General features: G+C 44.3%; 1 protein-coding gene across 1 annotated transcript in view; it reads right to left on the bottom strand.

Moving 5' to 3' along the window:
• TDRD10 (tudor domain containing 10) overlaps window positions 1-19,371 on the bottom strand; it is a 54,235-nt gene extending 34,864 nt beyond the window's left edge. The window contains exons 1-4 of the mRNA XM_005677434.3: window positions 19,214-19,371; window positions 15,346-15,374; window positions 14,719-14,798; window positions 13,706-13,764 (exon numbers count right to left, since the gene is read on the bottom strand). Of these exons, the coding sequence (XP_005677491.2) occupies window positions 13,706-13,764; window positions 14,719-14,798; window positions 15,346-15,347 (141 nt within the window). The 5' untranslated portion in view covers window positions 15,348-15,374; window positions 19,214-19,371. The remainder of the gene's footprint in view (window positions 1-13,705; window positions 13,765-14,718; window positions 14,799-15,345; window positions 15,375-19,213) is intronic.

Raw genomic sequence — 19,602 nt, 5'->3', positions numbered from 1 at the left:
AGGCATGGCAACCCACTCTAGTATTCTTGCCTGGAGAATCCCATGGACAGAGGAGCCTAGTGGGCTACAGTCCACGGGGTCACACAGAATCAAACACGACTGAAGTGGTTTAGCATGCACGCATCTGACCCTTTACAGAAAACTTGGCAAACCCTTCTCCTATAGCAATGATCCTCAATTCTGATTGCATATAAGATTCAGCTGGAAAGTTACTTTAAAAAAAAAAAAAAAACTACCTACCAGAGTGATGTCTGGCCCACCCCACATGAACAAAATCAGAATCTCCGAAGTTGAGACTAAAGCAGTATTTTTATCAATGTTTTTTAAAAGATGATGGCAATATGCAGCCAAGGTCAAAAACTACTGTGGTATCAAACTGATTTAGGAAGCACTCATTTTCAGAAAAGGTGCTTGAGAGTAAGGAGAGAGAAGAACCACCACTCCTACCACACACACACAAACACAAAAGAAACCTGCTGACATCCTTCCATCCGTGGTTCATCAATCAGCGCTATCAGTGAGGTCATCCTACAGCAGATGCTGTTCTTATTGATAGTTAGCATAGGGAACTACGAAAATCTAAAGGCATGACCTATGACATTATTTTTCTGCCCCTTAATAGTTCAGTTTGTTTATTTAAAATTTTTTTTACTATAGATTTGACAGGAAGCTTAATACATTAAGCTAAAATTGCCTCATACCCCTTAGGGTATCTTTTATATATCATTTTAAATAATGAAAATTAGTTATTAGGATATTTTAATTATCAGAGCATTAAGTCTTTATTATAGAAAAGCTTAAAAATACAGATAAGCAAAATCAAGATATCACCCATAATCTTACCACCAAAACAGGAGTACTGTACAGAGAGACTGAGGGATCATACAGCAGCCTCTGCTTCATAACCTATTTCACTTATTAATACACTCCTTTCAATCAGTCATTACAAAAAAAATCTACTGTAGCCTGCCAATAGTTATGGCACGCGCATTTATGGACCACTGACTTCGTGCCAGACAGGCAGAAGGTGATGGCAGTTACCTGCATGCTAAATGATTCCATATCCACCAGACAGCAGTGATTTAGCAGCTGGACAACACCAAGCTGGTGTTGGTAAGGACAAAGGAATTCTGCTGCTTCTGCTGCTGCTGCTGGCAGGAGTGGAGGGCCTCTCTCCCCTCCTGGTCCAGCCATGTGCACCGTGTGGCTCTGGCCCCACACCCAGGTGAGGTCCTACAGACACACATGTAGACATGCGTACACGTCAGTGCACTGAAGCTCTGTCTAAGGTGGCAGAAGGACTTCCCAGTGGCATGGTGGATAGGAATCTGCCTGCCAATGCCAGGGACCCAGGTTCGATCCCTGGCTGGGGAAGACCCTGTGTGCCACGGAGCAAGCCCATCTGCCGCAACTACTGAGCCCCTGCTCTGGAGACCAGGAGCTGCAACTCCTGAAGCCTGAGCACCCAGAGCCTGTGCTCAGGAACAAGAGAAGCCATCACCGTGAGAAGCCTTCCATTGAAACTAGAGAGCAGCCCCCGCGCCATGCAGCTAGAGAAGGCCCAGGCAAAGCAACAAGGACCCAGCACAGTCAAAAGAAAGAAAGCAAAGAAAGTGGCAAAACCGGGAAACGTTTGAGCCATGTGGTCTGACATTTGTGCAGATAAAGACTGGTCGAGTAGCAGCAGTTTCCTATGATACAAGCTAAGCCTCTGAATGTTTATTGGCATTGCATGTATGTGCCAACACAGACACACTTTTTTAAATGTATGAAATGGTAAAAGTCATAGAGAGAAAACACACAGAGGAGAGAGAGGGACCAAGAGCGGTATCCCCGTCACCTGAGCTCCCTTCCTCCCAGGACACACCCTGGACCCCACTATTACCAATGACTGCCTACCTCCAAACGGCAACTTCGAGTCCCTGCTTTCTAACCACCCTTCCTTCCCACACCTCTAGTTCCCCAGCCCAGCGCTATTCTCTGGGGCTGTGATCCTTCAAACTCTGCCACTTTCCCAGCATCCCGCAAACTCCCGACCCTATCCTGACTCTCTGGCCATCCGTTCTGCCCCACCCTGCCCCGCCCCACCGGCCCTTGCCTTCCTCTTTCCACTGTGGTTGATCCCTGACTGTGGGCCATTTCCTGGTTCAGTGCTTCCGGCATTCCTAGTACATATTCCTAATCATCAACCGCCAGCCTCCCCCACAAAACTACTGCAGTCTACTTCCACTCAGACCTCCCTTGCCCTCTTTCTACTCAGCAGATAACCCTGATTCTTTGCTGAGGAGAGACAAGCAATCAAAAGGAACACCCACCCCCTGCCACCACATCAGTCAACCTCCCTGGACCCGTGTGCACCCCTCTACATAGAAGACCCGTCCTTGCTCCAGACAACCCCTCTTAACCTTCTCAAGGTCTTTCATACTAAACGATCTCCTCTTTTTCCTGCATCCCCACTGGGTGGGCATACAAATGAGCTCTAATATTTACTATCTAAATACTTAAAGACAGGTAACAGCTTTGACCTTACAACCCCCTCCTGCTCCCACCCCGCTTCCTATCCTTCTTTATTACAAAAATCCTTGAAAAACTTGTCTGTATTCACTGTCCTCTTCCTCTAATTCATTCAACAAATGATTATTAAGTGCCTACTCTGTGCTAGAAAATGTCTTTCGTGCCATGAACAAGGTACCCAAAGTCTCTCCCCTCCTGGGGCTGATCTCTTTTTTTCTTTTTTTTAACTGAAGAATAATTGCTTTACAGAATTGTGTTGGTTTCTGCCAAACATCCACATGAGTGAGCCATGGGTAAACATAAGCCCCCTCCTTCTGAACCTCCCTCCGCATCCCACTCCTCTAGGTGGTTCCAGAGTTTGAGTTCCCTGAGTCATACAGCAATTTCCCATCGGCTATTTTACATACGGTGATGTACACTTTCATGCTTCTCTCGCCATACATCCCACCCTCTCCTTCCTCTCCCCTCTGCCCACCTCCCTGTGTCCCTCAGTCTGTTCTGTGTCTCCATTGCTGCCCTGAAAATAATTTCAGAAGTATCATCTTTCTAGATCCCATATACATGTGCAAGTATATAATGTTTTTCTCTTTCTGACTTACTTCACTCTGTATAATAGGCTCTAGGTTTCCACCTATTATTTATTAACTTGGGTGCACCAGGTCTTAGCTGCAGCACACAGGATCTTTGATTTTCCTTGCAGCGTGAGAAGTCTTATTTGGAACACGTGGGATTAGTTCCCTGACCAGAGATTGAACCCGGGCCCCCTGCACTGGGAGTGTGGAGTCTTAGCCCCTGGGACTGATCGTATTTAGGAAAGACAGATAGTCAGTTAAAATCAATGAGAAATGTGCATGGTGAGTTCAACGGTATTAAGCAGACATACTAAGTCAGGGAGGTGACTTATCAAACTACAAACAACTAACAGACAAATGTCATCAACTGTCTCAAAAATATCTTTGAACGACCGTTTGTCGCAGTCAGGGTCAGAACAAGGGCTGCTTATTCTGTTTGGTCATCATCTCTCCTAGGTCTCTACTAAACGTGTTTAGATCAGATCTCCCCGCTTTAATTTTCCCATGACTTTGTCTTGTAATATAGACCAGGCCAGCTGTTCTGTAGACAAAGAGTACTGCTTCCTTATTGTAAGCATTTAACTTGATCTTCTATCCCCAACCCCCGTTTCCTTTAGACTAGAAGTTAGCCCCGGAGCTTTCACATATAGGTTATTATTTACATTTTTGGCTAGAATGCTTTACAGATAGTGTGAGACCTTCCTCACTAATATGACATCACTTTAGGAGACTTACACCTGGTTGTCTCACTTTAAGCGACGCTAAATTAATCGACAAATTCAGACAGTAACAGCCTGATCCTTTCATTATAAAACTGCCCATCAATATTTTATCTAATGAATTTACCATGCTCTGATAACCACCGTCTGAAACAGGTATTATGGTTTGCAAAATGATGATTTTCAATCGTTTCTTCTGCATTTAGGAGCGAGAGTTCCTCTGTAAAGAACTTTCTCTCATTCACTAGGGTTATTCATTTGCCCTGAAATGGCACTGGTGTTGGAAAAGCAAAATAAACACTTAACCTTCTCCTTTAAACACCAAGTTTTATATTACTGAACTATTTCTTGCTATCTTCAATGTGTCCAGTGAGTTTATGTATTATTTCTTTAGGTATCACTACAAATCATTGCTTTTTATCACTAGTAAGTTTTAATCAAAGGTAGTCATTAGTATTTTTGAAACATGAATTGTCCCATTTTTGGCCCACAGGACCCTCTTTTTGCTTGTTCTTATGTCTTTTTTTTTTTTTTTTTACTTTACAATACTGTATTGGTTTTGCCATACATCAACATGAATTCGCCGCAGCTGTACACGTTCCCAATCCTGAACCCCCCTCCCATCTCCCTCCCCATACCATCTCTCTGGGTCATCCCAGTGCACCAGCCCCAAGCATCCTGTATCCTGCATCAAACCTAGACTGGCGATTCGTTTCTTATATTATACCTGTTTCAATGCCATTCTCCCAAATCATCCCACCTTCTCCCTCTCTTTTTATTTGGAAACTTTTAAACATGGATCAGTTCAGTTCAGTTGCTCAGTCGTGTCTGACTCTTTGCGACCCCATGAACTGCAGCACGCCAGGCCTCCCTGTCCATCACCATCTCCCAGAGTTCACTCAAACTCATGTCCATCGAGTTGGTGATGCCATCCAGCCATCTCATCCTCTGTCATCCCCTTCTCCTCCCGCCCCCAATCCCTCCCAGCATCAGAGTCTTTTCCAAGGAGTCAACTCTTTGCATGAGGTGGCCAAAGTATTGGAGTTTCAGCTTTAGCATCAGACCTTCTGAAGAATACCCAGGACTGATCTCCTTTAGAATGGACTGATTGGATCTCCTTGCAGTCCAAGGGACTCTCAAGAGTCTTCTCCAACACCACAGTTCAAAAGCATCAATTCTTCGGTGTTCAGCTTTCTTCACAGTCCAACTCTCACATCCATACATGACCACTGGAAAAACCATAGCCTTAACTAGATGGACCTTTGTTGGCAAAGTAATGTCTCTGCTTTTGAATATGCTATCTAGGTTGATCATAACTTTCCTTCCAAGGAGTAAGCATCTTTTAATTTCATGGCTGCAATCACCATCTGCAGTGATTTTGGAGCCCAAAAAAATAAAGTCTGACACTGTTTCCACTGTTTCCCCATCTATTTCCCATGAAGTGACGGGACCAAATGCCATGATCTTAGTTTTCTGAATGTTGAGCTTTAAGCCAACTTTTAAACATGTCTGGAAAACAGTATAACAAATTCCTATATACCTGTCAGCCTTAATTCAAAAAAAAAGGGAGCAAATAAGGGTACCTGTTCCCTGTTTTTGCTCCTCTGTGCTATAGCACGAGTCCCCAGGAAAGCCTTGCCCAGAAAAAAAATTCTTAACTCAGGGACACTCTGATTTCATCTATACCTCTCCATACCATTGAAGTGAAGTCATTCAGTCGTGTCCGACTCTTTGCAACCCCATAGACTGCAGCCTGCCAGGCTCCTCTGTCCATGGGATTTTCTAGGCAACAGTACTGGAGTGGATTGCCATTTCCTTCTCCAGGGGATCTTCCCAACCCAGGGCTCGAACCTGGGTCTCCTGCATTGTAGACAGAGGCTTTACCATCTGAGCCAACAGGGAAGTCCATTTCATCTATTCCTCTCCCTACCATTAGGCTGCTGCCACTGCTGCTGCTAAGTCGCTTCAGTCATGTCCGACTCTGTGCGACCCCAGAGACAGCATCCCACTAGGCTCCCCCAACCCTGGGATTCTCCAGGCAAGAACACTGGAGAGGGTTGCCATTTCCTTCTCCAACCAGTAGGCTATTCTGAAACAAGTCTCTGAAACAAATCTCATCACCTCATCACTACATCTGTAAACATTCCAGCACATAGCTCCAAGGAAAAAGTATCTCACGTCTAATTACAACTTCTCCCTTCGCTTCAATCCAACCCTAATAGCCTTTGAGAGGTTTCTAGCTTCCTGGCACATAACAGCTCCAAACCTAGAATCTAAGAAGGTATAGTTCTTTTCAGTGGGGAATTGGTATTTAAAGTGAGCAATCTAGGATCTTATTGCCACTGGGTTAAGAGCACCAAGGTCTTTCAACCAGCAGAGTTAGGAGATATGCATCTTTGAAAGGGAAAATAATCATTGTAATCATGGATTTTAATTTCTATAGAGCTACAGATAGTTATTTATCTTATGCTGAAAATCCTTATTCCTAACAATGCTAGTTATTATATCCTACTTTAAATATATAACAGGTTCAAATAATACCAGGATTACTACAGACAACAAAATTATTGAACAAAGCTTAAGACTTCTTTGCAGTTCTTTTTATGCTTGTAATATATCCTACTGAGGATACACAGTCAAAATATCATATTCTAAGGTCAATTTGAATAATTATATTCTCTGACACCACTAATTACATCACTAGTTTGTTTCCAGTTTTATTCAATTTGAATAATTCTATTCTCTGACACCAAACTAATTATATCACTAGTTTGTTTTCAGTTTTTAGGGAGTGCTTTTTTAATAGATCATTTTGATTCTCTTAATTATGAAAACATTCATATATTTTAAAGCCAAAACAATAACAAGGTAAATTCATAAACTGTCCCTTCAAAAAGAGGGGATACATGTAAACACAAAGCTGATGCACTTTGCTGTACAGCAGAAACTAACACAACAATAAACTCCAATAAAACAATAACTCCAATAAAAATTCATTTAAAATTTTTTAAATAAATAAAATAAAATTGTGCCTCCATCTCCCTTCTATCATTTTTCCTTCCCTCCCCCAGAGGTCACCATCTTCATTCCCTTTTTATCTTTCCACTGTTTATTTTGGCAAATTTAGAGAGATATTCCATTCTCTTCCTCCCTTCTGATGCAAAAGACTGTTTGATTCTAGGTGTATTTTTATACCCGCTGACAGATTGGATGTGAAGTGTGAAAAACATGTGAGATATGAAACAAGAGTATTTCCCAGGATTGGGGCCATTTACTGAGATGAGGAAGACTGTGGGAGGAGCAGGCTGGACACATAAGTTTGAAACGCCTATTAGCTGCCCAAGTAGAGATAAGGACTAGGCAACTGAATAGACAAGTTCAGGGTTCACAGGCAAGGTACAAGCTGGGAATATAGGTCACTGGCCACGGTTTTCTACTGCCACAATCATATCACCTGCCCTAATGACACTTATCTCCGCCTTTCCCGTTCTGGTGTCTCTCTTTTTCCTTGCCTGCTGCACTGACCAAGACCACCAGTACAATGTTGACAGGAACAGCAATAGCCGGTATTCCTATCTTGTTCCTGATCTCAAAGGGAAAGCTATCCAAGTTGTCTCCCGAAGTATTGCATTTGTATCTGCCTGGAATGTGGGAGACCCAGGTTCGATCCCTGGGTTGGGAAGATCCCCTGGAGAAGGAAATGGCAACCCACTCCAGTACTCTTGCCTGGAGAATCCCATGGAGGGAGGAGCCTGGTGGGCTACAGTCCATGGGGTTGCAAAGAGTCGGACACGACTGAGCGACTTCACACCATCACACACCGTACATTGTTAAGTCCTTAATCCATCTAGAATCCATGCAGTGTATAAGTGTATAACGTAAAGGTCCAATTTTGTTTTTCTTGTGTGGACAAAGAAACATCTCAGAACCGGTTTACTGAATAGTCCCTTCTTTCCCAACTCATCTGTAATGCCACCTGATTATACACACCAAGTTTTCATATACGTGTAGGTCTATTTCTGGACTTTTTCTGTTTCATATGTTGACAATTAGCAATGCATCCACATCAAGGTCATCATTATTACAGTGGAAAATTTACTCTCCTGTCTCCCTTATTCTTCCTCTTCAAAAAAGGTGCATTTATTCATGGGACATGTTCTGTTTCATGTACATTTTAGAATCAGTTTGTCAAGCTCTTTGAAAATCTTCGGGTATTTTGATCACAATAGTATTGAATCTATATATCAATTTAAGGATCATAAAACTGACTCTTCTTATCCATCTCTTTGTTGAGGTTTTCCTTAATGTCTTTCAGTAAAGCCTAATTTTCTGTATCCATGTCTTGCACAACTTTTATTAATTTCTAGCTCTGCATTTTTTTCCTCTGTATAGAAACACAATTGACTTTTGTATATTTATCTTATATTCAACCACCTTAACTATCAATAATTCTAACATATCCAAGAGTCTTCTGAGCTTCAACTTAGACAATCATCTGCAAATAATGACTTTGTTTTTTCCTTTCCAATTCTCACACCTCTCACTTTTTTATTTTCTCACTTGCTCTAGCTAAGAGATTGCATAAAATGTTAAACAGAAATGACAGAGGCACTAGCGTCTTGTTCTTGATTTTAAAATACCTGTTTCCCAAGTGACAATGTTTTCTGTGTATTTTCTGTTGATAGCCTTTATCAGATTTTGGAAGTTTCCTTCCACTCACAGTTTAAATGTTTTTCTGTGATTTGGGCTTTTAACTTTATCAAAAGTTAAATTTTAGCTTAAAGGTTCCCAGACCATGTAAGTAATATGAATTTAAACTACAATTCACATGAAATCAGGCCTACTACATGTTCTTAGGGAGACTGTTTACCCTAGCAGCCCCAGATGCTGGCCAAGTCAGATTAACTTTCTCAACACCACCCTGAGCCAATAAGCAAAGTTTTGTGGCTCACACTTTCACTGAGGGCCAGCCCTTCAACCATCCTGCTTTTGCAGGGATGTCGAATACCATGCCCCTCCTCACATAGGCCCCGAGTGTCATCTCCTACCCTAACATGGCTGCTATAATCCAATCCAATCCTTAGGTTTTGAGGTAGGCACAAACCCTAGGGAACTGACCAGATCCTCCTAGTTTTCAAGGTATTGCTTATTTGGGGCCCTCTTAATTTTCCTTACTTTCTTAGGAATCAGCTATGTATTTTAAAGTGGCATTTCTCAAGAGGCACATAAAAGATGTTCAACATCTCTAATTACTGGGGCTTCCTGGTGGCTCAGATGGTGAAAAAAAAAAATCCACCTTCAACGTGGGAAATCCAGGTTCGATCCCTGGGTTGGGAAGATCCCCTGGAGAAGGGAGTGGCTACCCACTCCAGTATTCTTGCTTGGAGAATTCCATGGACAGAGGAGCCTGGCAGGGCTACAGTCCATGGGGTCACAAAGAGTCGGACAAGATATCACTTCACACCAGACAGAAAGTCTATCATCAAAAAATCCACAAACAGTAAATGCTGGTGGGTATGGAGAGAAGGGAACCCTTCTACATTGTTGGTTGGAATGTAAATCGATACAGCCACTATAGAGTACAGTATGCTGCTGCTACTGCTGCTAAGACGTTTCAGTCGTGTTTGACTCTGTGCGATCCCATAGACGGCAGCCCACCAGGCTCCGCCGTCCCAGGGATTCTCCACGCAAGAACACTGCAGTGGGTTGCCATTTCCTTCGCCAATGTATGAAAGTGAAAAGTGAAAGTGGAGTCGCTCAGTCGTGTCCAACTCTTAGCAACCCCATGGACTGCAGCCCACCAGGCTCCTCCATCCACGAGCTTCTCCAGGCAAGAGTACTGGAGTGGGGTGCCATTGCTTTCTCCGAGAGAACAGTATGGAGGTTCCTTAAAAAACTAAGAATAGAGCTACCATGTGACCCTGCAATCCCACTACTGGGCATATATCTGGAGAAAAGCATGATCTGAAAGGATACATGCACCCCAGTGTTCACTGCAGCTCTGTAAGTCAGACAGAGAAAGAGAAATATCATAAGACATCCCTTATATGCGTAATCTAAAAAGAAATAATACAAATGAACTTTAAACAGAGACCCACAGACCTGGACAACAAACTTGTGGTTGCCAGGGTTGGGGAGGGGGTGGGGGTGGAGACGATGGGGGAAAGGAATAATTAGGGGTTTGGGATGGATATGTACACACTGCCATATTTAAAATAGATAACCAACAAGGACCCACTGTACAGCATATGGAACTCTGCTCAGTGTTATGTGGCAGTTGAGACGGGTGGGGAGTTTGGAGGAGAATGGTACATGTATATGCGTGGCTGAGTCCCTTTGCTGTTCACCTGAAACTTATCACAACGTTGTTTATCAATCAGCTTTGCTGCTGCTGGTGCACTCGTGTCCAACTCTGTGCGACCCTGAGGACTGCATACTGCCAGGTTCCTCTGTCCATGGGATTCTCTAAGCAAGACTACCAGAGTGGATTGCCACGCCCTCCTCCAAGGGATCTTCCTGACCCAGGGGTGGAAACCAGGTCTGCAGCACTACAGGCAGATTCTTTACCACTGAGCCACCAGGGAAGCCCCAAACCAGCTGCATACGCCAATACAAAATAAAAAGTCAAAAGTGGCATTTCTTATATTTTAGCTTCTATTTCCAAGTATTTTCTTGTGAGAGGGCTTTGAGGTTATCCAATCGATCATAATTAAGGAAACAGAGGCATCTGAAGATTTTAAATCCATTTGGCATCATGAAGGTTCCTCATATACTCAACAAGACCAGTTTCAGAAAACTGGCGAGGGGAGAATGCTAACCACTGGGCTCAAGAGTTGAGTGTGAGATCAATTTCAAAACTTACTACAAAGCTACAATACGCAAGCACAGCACTGGCATAAGGACAGACATACAGATCAGTGGAACAGAATGAGACTCCAGAAATAAACTGCTGCATTCATGGTCAATGGATTTGTAACAAGGGTGCCAAAATAATTCACGGGGAAAAAAACAGTCTTTTTAGCAAATGATGCCGGGGCAACTGGATATCCACATGCAAAAGAATGAAATGGACCTCGACCTCAAACTGCATGCAAGAATAAATTTTAAAAGGATTACAGACCTAAATGTAAGAGCAAAAACTACAAAACTCTTAGAAGAATGAATACGTGTAAACCTTTGTGACCTTGGATTAGGCAATGGATTCTTAGATATGGCACCTAAAGCAACCAAAGAAAAAAATGGAAAATTGGAATGCATCAAAATTGAATGTTTGTGTTTCTAAAGGATAATACAGACAAAAGAAAACACAAGTGATGGGAGAAAATATTTACAAATCATGTATCTGATAAGAGACCTGTATCCAGAATATATAAAGAACTCTTACAACTCAATAATAAAAAAGATGAACTGATTTTAAACTGGGTAAAGGATCTAAAAAATATTTCTCCAAAGAAGATATACACAAAGAGAAACACATAAAAAGATGCTCATTAATTACTACGAAAACACACATCAGAACCACAGTGAGATACCACTTCATATCTACTAGACAGCAAGAATCAAGCAGACAAGACAATAGTTTTGGGCCAGGAAGTGGAGAAATTGGAATTCCCATACATTGTTGGTATGAATGTGAAATGGTACAGCGGTTTTGGAAAACAGTTTGGCAGAGAGTTATCATGTGACTCAATAATTTCACTCCTAGGTTCCAAGACAACTGGAACGTACATTTACACAGAAACTTGCACACCCATGTTCAGGTTAAGATTTTTCATCAAAGCCAAAAAGTGGAAACAGGTCAAATGTCCAGTGACAAATGGATAAACAAACTGTGATATATCCATATAAATACTGTAGTCCTAAAAAGGAAAGAAGTACTGAGACATGCTATAAAATGTATGAACCCTGAACACATCACGTGAAGTGAAAGACACTATACGACTGTATTTACATAAAATACCTACAACAGGCAGATCCATAGAGACAGAAAGTAGATCAGGGGCTGCCAGGGGCTGGAGGAAGACAGGAGGAGGCGGCGCTGCTAATGATTATGAGATTCACTTGCGAGATGATGAAAATATTCCGGAATTAATGGTGATGGCTGTGCAACCTTGTGAATCTATTAAAAACCACTGAATTTTATGCTTTACAACAGTGAATTTTTGGGCATGTAATTTATATTTCAATAAAAAAAGAAATGTTAATAAAGTAAAATGCTAGCTAGTATTATTGTTATGAGTAATAATTCATCTGTCATCTCTGATCCGAGGCTTTCATCTTCTACCAACAACCGTGAAACTGCCGCAGGCTAGTCTGTTGTGCAAGAAGGTAAAAGTCTCAGACACTCACTTCACAGTTCTCGACAAGGCAGGCATTAATGTTAAAATCAGACATTGCTTTTTAAAATCCTACTTCTTTAGCTCAAGGGTTTCCTCTCCTAGGAGGCTGGTCTCTGTACGTTGGAAGAAACCACTGTGGAGAACGCTGTTGCTTTCTAGTGAAGTGGGCAAGGACCAAAGGTGCCCTATAACACAGTGCGGGTCAGCATGGCCAAGCAAGCCCGCGGGGCCCGGCCGTGAAACGGGATCCACTGCAGAGAGGAGGCAGAGCCGCTCAGCGCCTCGCCTGCCCCAGACCACTGCACGGCTCCTGCCTTCATCTCACTGTCAAGTAACAGGCTGTACCAGCCTGCCAAGGGGAAGGGGAGTCGATCCCAACACTCCCTTCTCCCGGATTCCAAGCATCCCCCAACACATCCACTTTGACTCAACAAGATTTAACTCACTGGGTCAAAATGAATTACTTCACTCTCTGTGCTCCAATACCATTTTTTTCTCTCTTTGTCAGATAAAAATCTAATAGGTCCATGTCTTTTTATGGTGATTTCTTTACACATCTTATCAATTATGTGGTTGAGTACTTGCAGGCAGTGGAAATGGACTCAACTCCTGGCTGACCACTCCCTGAGTCTGTGTACTTGGCTAAGGAGGACCTCGTAGAGCCTCGTCTGCCTCATCTTCAAGATGGGGATACCACCCACCATGCAGAGCTATTATGAGAATTTAATAAAACCACACTAATGAAGGATTTAGCCTGGTTCCTGGAGCATATCTAATAATTAAAATATAGTAACAGCGTAAAAGGAATAAAGTACGACTTAAGCAGAGAAGACTGAGTTTAGCTAACTGGCAAGCAGGCACGAGACCAGGACATTTTTGAAAGATGTCTGACATGCAGCAGGGACTCCACAAAAGTCAGTTTCTCTCATGCTTCATCTAAGACTGAGTTTGAGCATGCTTCATTTTTCAGCATGCTGAGAGTGCCTTGGGCACATTATTTTGCATAATGTGAAAAATTTTAAATGCTCCAGAAAAAAAAAAAGCCAGGGGATGCCTCAAATCAGATTACACTTTCATTCTCTTTTCATCGGTAGTTCAAATGTACTTATTACAAATTTTAAATATTTATGTTGTTTTATAATTATTTCAGGTTTGGTGGTCTGGCCTCCCCAGATAGACAGGAAGATTCCTGGGGTCAAATGTGGCTGTTTATATTCTACTCTCTGAACACACAGCTAACTGACTGAACTGGTTCATTTCAAAGTGAAATGAGCATAGTTTTTTTGACTGAGACCCCATGGCTCCTTATGATCAAAGGATTGGCATAAGGCCCCTCATAAGGCCCCCTTCCCAAAGGGAAGCAGCCTTACTGCAGCCCTCCATTCCAAGCGATGAGGAGGGTGGCCACCCACCAAGGTCCACACGGATGGCTAGATGGAGGATGCTTCATGCTAAAACTGGGAAAGCCCAGGGCAAACCGTGAGCTGACTATGAGTTGGTTTAGGGCATATGGGGGAAGCCAAAGAAGCTGAGGGGCAACCATGCACAGAGCGAGGCATACCTCAGAGATGTCCAGTGGGAGATTGCCAATGTACACCTCTGTCTCTCTTTTCTTGAATTCTAAAATAGCAAAAAAGAAAAAAAAGGCAGGTGTAAGGTTGGAGGAGTTAGAACATGAGATAAGACACATTTTTCTCAATGTTAAAACATACACACACATTCCCTTTCAAACATCACTCCTCCATGAACAAAAAATAGTTAAATAGCATTCAATGGGTCAGCAAACACTTGTCAGTGTTACGGGAGTGGTTCCGAGTTATGCACTGGCCTTGGACATCACTAATTCAAGGCAGCAGAGCAATCTCTGGGGCAGGAGAGGTAGGGAGGACGAGTCATTACCACACCAGGAATCCAGCACTTTCAATGGGGTAGTAATGAAGTTTCAAAGTTAACAGTCAGCTGAAGGAGGTACGGATGGGGATTAATGCAGGAGGGAGGTGGAAGAGAATCCAGGCAGAGGTCATAGCACATGCAAAGACATGGACACAGGAAAAGGCCCGGCTTGTTTGGGAGTTTGCATGGGGTAGGGAATAGCTAGATCAAACGCTGCATGTGGGCGAGCAGAAAAAGCAGGGTCAAGAAAGGCAGGCCAGGCCAGCTGCTGAAATCACTGACTGCTGCCCACAGCAGTCTCAGGGAACCCACTGGCTGCGAGAGGAGGTCAAAGGTTTAATCAGAGAGCTGAGAGCAACACATCTATGTTTTAGAGCGGTGCCACTTTGGAGATGGTGGAGAGTAAAATGGAAACAGGCAAGGATTAGAGTATGGGGCCAGAAGCAGCCGATGAGACAGTGACTGAGGGTCTGTGCGCACAGTGGGTGGCAGAGGGACACGTCCACCATGTGAAAAGAAATGTGGGGGCTGATTAGAGCAAGGACAGATTAGGTGGATGCCAGGTTTCATGCTTGAACAGAAACTGAGTAGATTAACTAGGATCCAGGATCCTAGAGTAGATTAATCTAGGATACAGTCTGAGGGTCCGAGCACCAAACACCACCCCGTAGGCTAACTCACTTGGAGATTTCTGCTCCTCCAACGCGCCATTCTCCCCAGATACTTTTGCAGAGGGTCCGAAGTCACTGCTGCTCCAGGACCTGTCAAGTGCAGGACTTAGCATTGCACCTCCCAAGGCCAAACTCCAACGAGAGGAGTTTGGGCATAACAAGCAGGGCCTTGCATAAGCCTCCATACTCTTCCTGACAGAGGGTTTCCCTTCCTCCTTCCAGACTCGGGTTCCAAGCCAGGAAGCCCTCCACTGGACTTTTTTAATCCTTAATAGTTAAAGCAGATTCCCCAGTGGCTCAGCAGTCAATAATCCACCTGCAGTGCAGGAGACACAGGAGATGCGGGTTCGAGCCCTGAGTCGGGAAGATCTCCTGGTTAAAGGAAATGGCAACCCACTCCAGTATTCTTGCCTGAAAATCCCCACGGACAGAGGAGCCTGGCAGGCTACAATCCGTGAGGCTGCAGAGTCCTGGGACAGGACTGAAGTGACTGAACATAAGCAGGACTGTCAAAATCAACAGGCAAGAAATGCTGAGATTGACTCTTAAACTCTGGGCAGGACAAGGCAGGTGGAGGAGGAAGAGAAGGCTGCCGGGTGGAAGGAGGCCTATTTATCAGCAAAAGGAAGCAACTTACATGCTGCAGTTTCTTTCCAACCGGATCTCCTGCAAAGCCAACCAGCCACAGTTTTAGAGGAATGCCAGATCAGTCACCGCCACATTGCCGAATAGGTACTGTGGCAGGCAGAATAATGTCCCCACCCCCTGCAAAGTGATCCATGTCCTAATCCCCAGGACCTGTTAAAGGTTCTAATGTAAGGGGAGCAGTTTTCTCATACCATCAAGTGATGCTCCGGACACCAGCTGGGTGGCCTAAAATTCAATTCAATTCTGACACTATCTACCCAGAGATAGCATCAATTTCATAGATTAAGGGGTCAGTACCACAGGACTGCCAACCTCCCTCCCCACTCCTTCAGAAGTCGGCCACCTGCAAACCCAGGTGGTCAGCTGTGCTTCTGCCTGACCAGTTATAGCCGGAGGTTCCCACGACCTCTTCCTGGGTCCCATCAATTAGCCAGAGTGGCTTACATCTCAGAGAAACATCTTCCTTACCAGATTACCATTTGTTTTAAAAGGATGGAGCTCCGGAGCGGCAGACGGAAGAGACCCACAGGGCGAGGTATAGGGAAAGGGCTTAGGTCTCCATGCTCGCCAGGTGCACCACTGTCCCCAGATCGCTACAGCAGTAGCCCCTAACCTTTTTGGCACCAGGAACTAGTTTCACAGAAGACAATTTTTCCATGGACGGGAGGCTGGGGGTGGTTTCAGGATGATTCAAGCACATTACACTTATTGTGCACTTAATTTCCATTATTACATCAGCTCCACCTCAGATCCTGGAGGATCTGCTCTATTGTGTTCACCAACCCAGAGCTCTCAGAGTCCATACTTTGGGGTTTTCTATAAAGGCCTCTTGGCAGAGGCATGACTGATTAGCCCTTCTTGTCTCCCCAGAGATGGGGTGTGATGGGAGAGATGAGTGTAAATTCTGACCCTCTAACCAGTCAGCCCCCATCCTTAGGTTACTTGGTGTTTGCTAAGGTCACCTCAACATGACAAAAAGACACCTTCCCGTCTCTCATTTAGGAAATTCCAAGGATTTTAGAAGCTCAGTGACAGAAACCAGATGAAAATCAAATATATATCTATTATGAATCGCAATATCACACCTATGAATATGTTTAATTACATGGCAAGGGGGAAATAAAGTGGCAGATGGAACTGCAGTCACTAATCAGCTGACCTCAAAATACAGGGATTATCTGTAAGGGCCTAATGTAATCATAGGAATCCTTAAAAGTGGAATAGGGAGGCAGAGAAGATAGATAAACAGACATGACAAAAAAAAGCAAGACTAAAGCAACGCAATATGAGAACCAAGCTACTGCTGCTGGCTATGAAGGCAGAGGAAGAGGGCCATGAACCGAAGAAAACAGGTGGCCTCTAGGAGCTGAAAAAGGCAAGAAAACAGATTCTCCTCGGACGCTTCCAGAAAGAATACAGCCCTCCTGACACCTTGATTTTAGCCCAGTGACTCGTGTGTCAGGCTTCTGACAAACAGAATCGTAGGTTGTGCTGTTCAACCCACTGAACAATGTGATCTGTTGGACAGCAAATAGAAAATACAGGCACTAGGAGCAACTTTAAAATCACAGCTGCCTCCGCACAGTGGTCACCTGTGGAGTTAGACAGAGGCAGCTCTGAGTGCAGCCCAGCGACCTTGGGCATGTCTTCCCTGTCAAATGGGATCACAACATCTATGCCAGCACATGAAAAGATGCTCCACCTCACTAATTACTAGAGAAATGCAAATCAAAACGACAATAAGGTGCCATCTCACGCCAGTCAGAATGGCCATCATCAAAAAGTCTACAAATAACCACAGGACTTCCCTGGTGGTCCAGTGGTGAAGAATCCACCTGCCAATGCAGGGGACACAGGTTTGATCCCCGGTCCAGGAAGATCCCACACGCCGTGGAGCCACTAAGCCTATGTGCTACAACCAGGAAAGCCGCTGCAATGAGAAGCCCAGGCGCCACAACTGGAGACCAGCCCCCATTTGCCGCAACTAGAAAAAGTCTACCACGCCCAGCAACAAAGACCCAGTGCAGTCAAAAATGAATAAATAGAAATTTAAAAGTCTACAAATAACAAATGCTGGAGAGGGTGTGGTGAAAAGGAAACCCTCCTTCACTGGTGGGAATGTACGTTGGTACAGACACTGTGGAAAATATGGAGGTTCATCAGAAAACTAAAAAATATAATTACCATATGATCCAGAAATCCTACTCCAGGGCATATATCTAGACAAAACTATAATTCAAAAAGATATAGGCACCCTTATGTTCACAGCAGCACTATTCACAATAGCCAAGACGTGGAAACATCCTAAGTGTCCATAGACAGATGAACAGATTAAAAACGGTGTGGTACATATATACACTGAAGTACTACTTGGTCATTAAAAAGAGTTAAATAATGTCATCTGCAGCAACATGGATACAGCTGGAGGGTAACATGAAGTAAGCAGAAGGAGAATGACAAATACCACAGGGTATCACGCATCTGCAGAATCTAAAACAGGACACAAATGAACCTACCTAGGAAACAGAAACAGAATCATGGACGTAGCGGGGTCGGCGTCAGCAAATGCAAGCTTTTATACGGAGGACGGATAATCAACAAGGCTGAACTGTATAGCACAGGGAACTACATTCAATAAATAAACTATAATGGAAAAGAATATTTCCCCAAAAAGTACATATGTCTAACTGAACCACCGCGGTGTACAGCAGTAATTAGCACAACATTGTAAATCAGCTATAAGATAAATAAACGCTAATGCCATAGATCACAAGGGTGAAGTGAGATAAGGCACTTGCCACAAATTAAGAGCTCAATAAGTGGCACCGTACTCATTTTTACAGATTTCATGGGCACTTTTCTATGATGCTTCAGATTAATACTGTCCCATTTTACTGATGGGAAGGTCAAAGCAAAAGGGCATCAGATGATTTGATTGAGGTTATAAGATACTGAGGTAATTCAGGTCTGTGACTTCAAAGCCTTGGTTTTTTCAAAGTCATTCTGAAGGAATTTTTTTCTTTACTTCAGGAGAAACAAAAATTAAAACGTTAACTTTTAAAAGAATGTAGTAACTCTGCTTTGAATTGTTTCCAGCTGTAGAAAGAAACTGCTCTAGCAGCTGCTCAATTTAAATAGAGCTAACAATGATTAAGATAATTCAAAGGCTGAAGTATTGATGAATAAAAACAGGTTTGTGGGCAGAATCAGGCTACAGGTGTTACTCCCAAATTCCTGGTAATCCCTGGAAGTTTACGGGCTTCTGGAACAGGGCAGGCAACAACACTTCCAAGCAAGGGCCCAGCATAAATTTTTCAAGGATGCTTTCAAGGGCCTGCGGTGCTATGCTAACTGAACGGCTAACGCACAGTCTCATTTAATTCTCACGGAAACTCTCAGAACTTGTCATTATCACCCCACTGTACAAACGAAGTCCTGGAGGCTCGGAGGCCGTAACCAGGTAGTCTGAAAGTCCATTCAGCTTCCACGGTCTGCAATGGATTTAGAACATACTGCGTTAGCCTCAACAGCGCTTTCAGGTTTTTAAGCTAAAAAGTTTTTAAACTGCTTCGAAAGGGAGGAAGATGGCAAAGGCGTCTTTTCACGTAAAGTGCCCCGCAGTACTGCACGAAATGCTCCCCAGCTGCACGGATGCAGTCTCTGCGGTCCACTCCCACCCGCCAACCCCCCTAAAAAATTAGCTCTGCCGCCAGGCGAAAGCAAGCGATAAAGTCCGAGGGCGAACATCCGTCCCACCACCCTGGAGTGAAAATGAGGGGTGCAGTTTCCTCAAGTGCCTCCCGACGCCCGCTACTCCCCGTCCGGCAGCCCGGGGGCCGGGAACCAACAAACCGTACCTCTGCCGGGCCAGGTGCGTCCAGCCAGCGGCCCAGACACCAAGCCTTCGCGCCTCCTCTCTAGGAGCTCCGCCTCCTCCGACGCCAGCGGGGCGCGGGGCGGGGCCACTCCTCCGCAGCCAATCCCCCGCGGCGGCTGCAGCCCCGGTGGGGCGGGCAGAGCTGGGTGCTCTCGGCGAGGAGCCAGCGGTTCTACCGGGACCGTAGCTGCGGCGGCTCCTGGGCCAGTGCCCGCGGCCTCTTCCCCTGCTTTTAGTAGGCACTCTCCCACACACATCCCCAAAATATGCTTGCAGAGAGAGTGGAGCGAGTGACCGCGACGCACCTCTAGGTCTTTTGGTAGTGGAAGAGCTCCCATCCTGGGTTGGAGAGGTGCACGTGGCGCACTC

Source organism: Capra hircus, chromosome 3 (assembly GCF_001704415.2).
Source record: "Capra hircus breed San Clemente chromosome 3, ASM170441v1, whole genome shotgun sequence".
Lineage (NCBI taxonomy): Eukaryota > Metazoa > Chordata > Mammalia > Artiodactyla > Bovidae > Capra > Capra hircus.
Note: the sequence above shows the minus strand (reverse complement) of the source record. Positions and strands in the feature narration are given on the sequence as shown.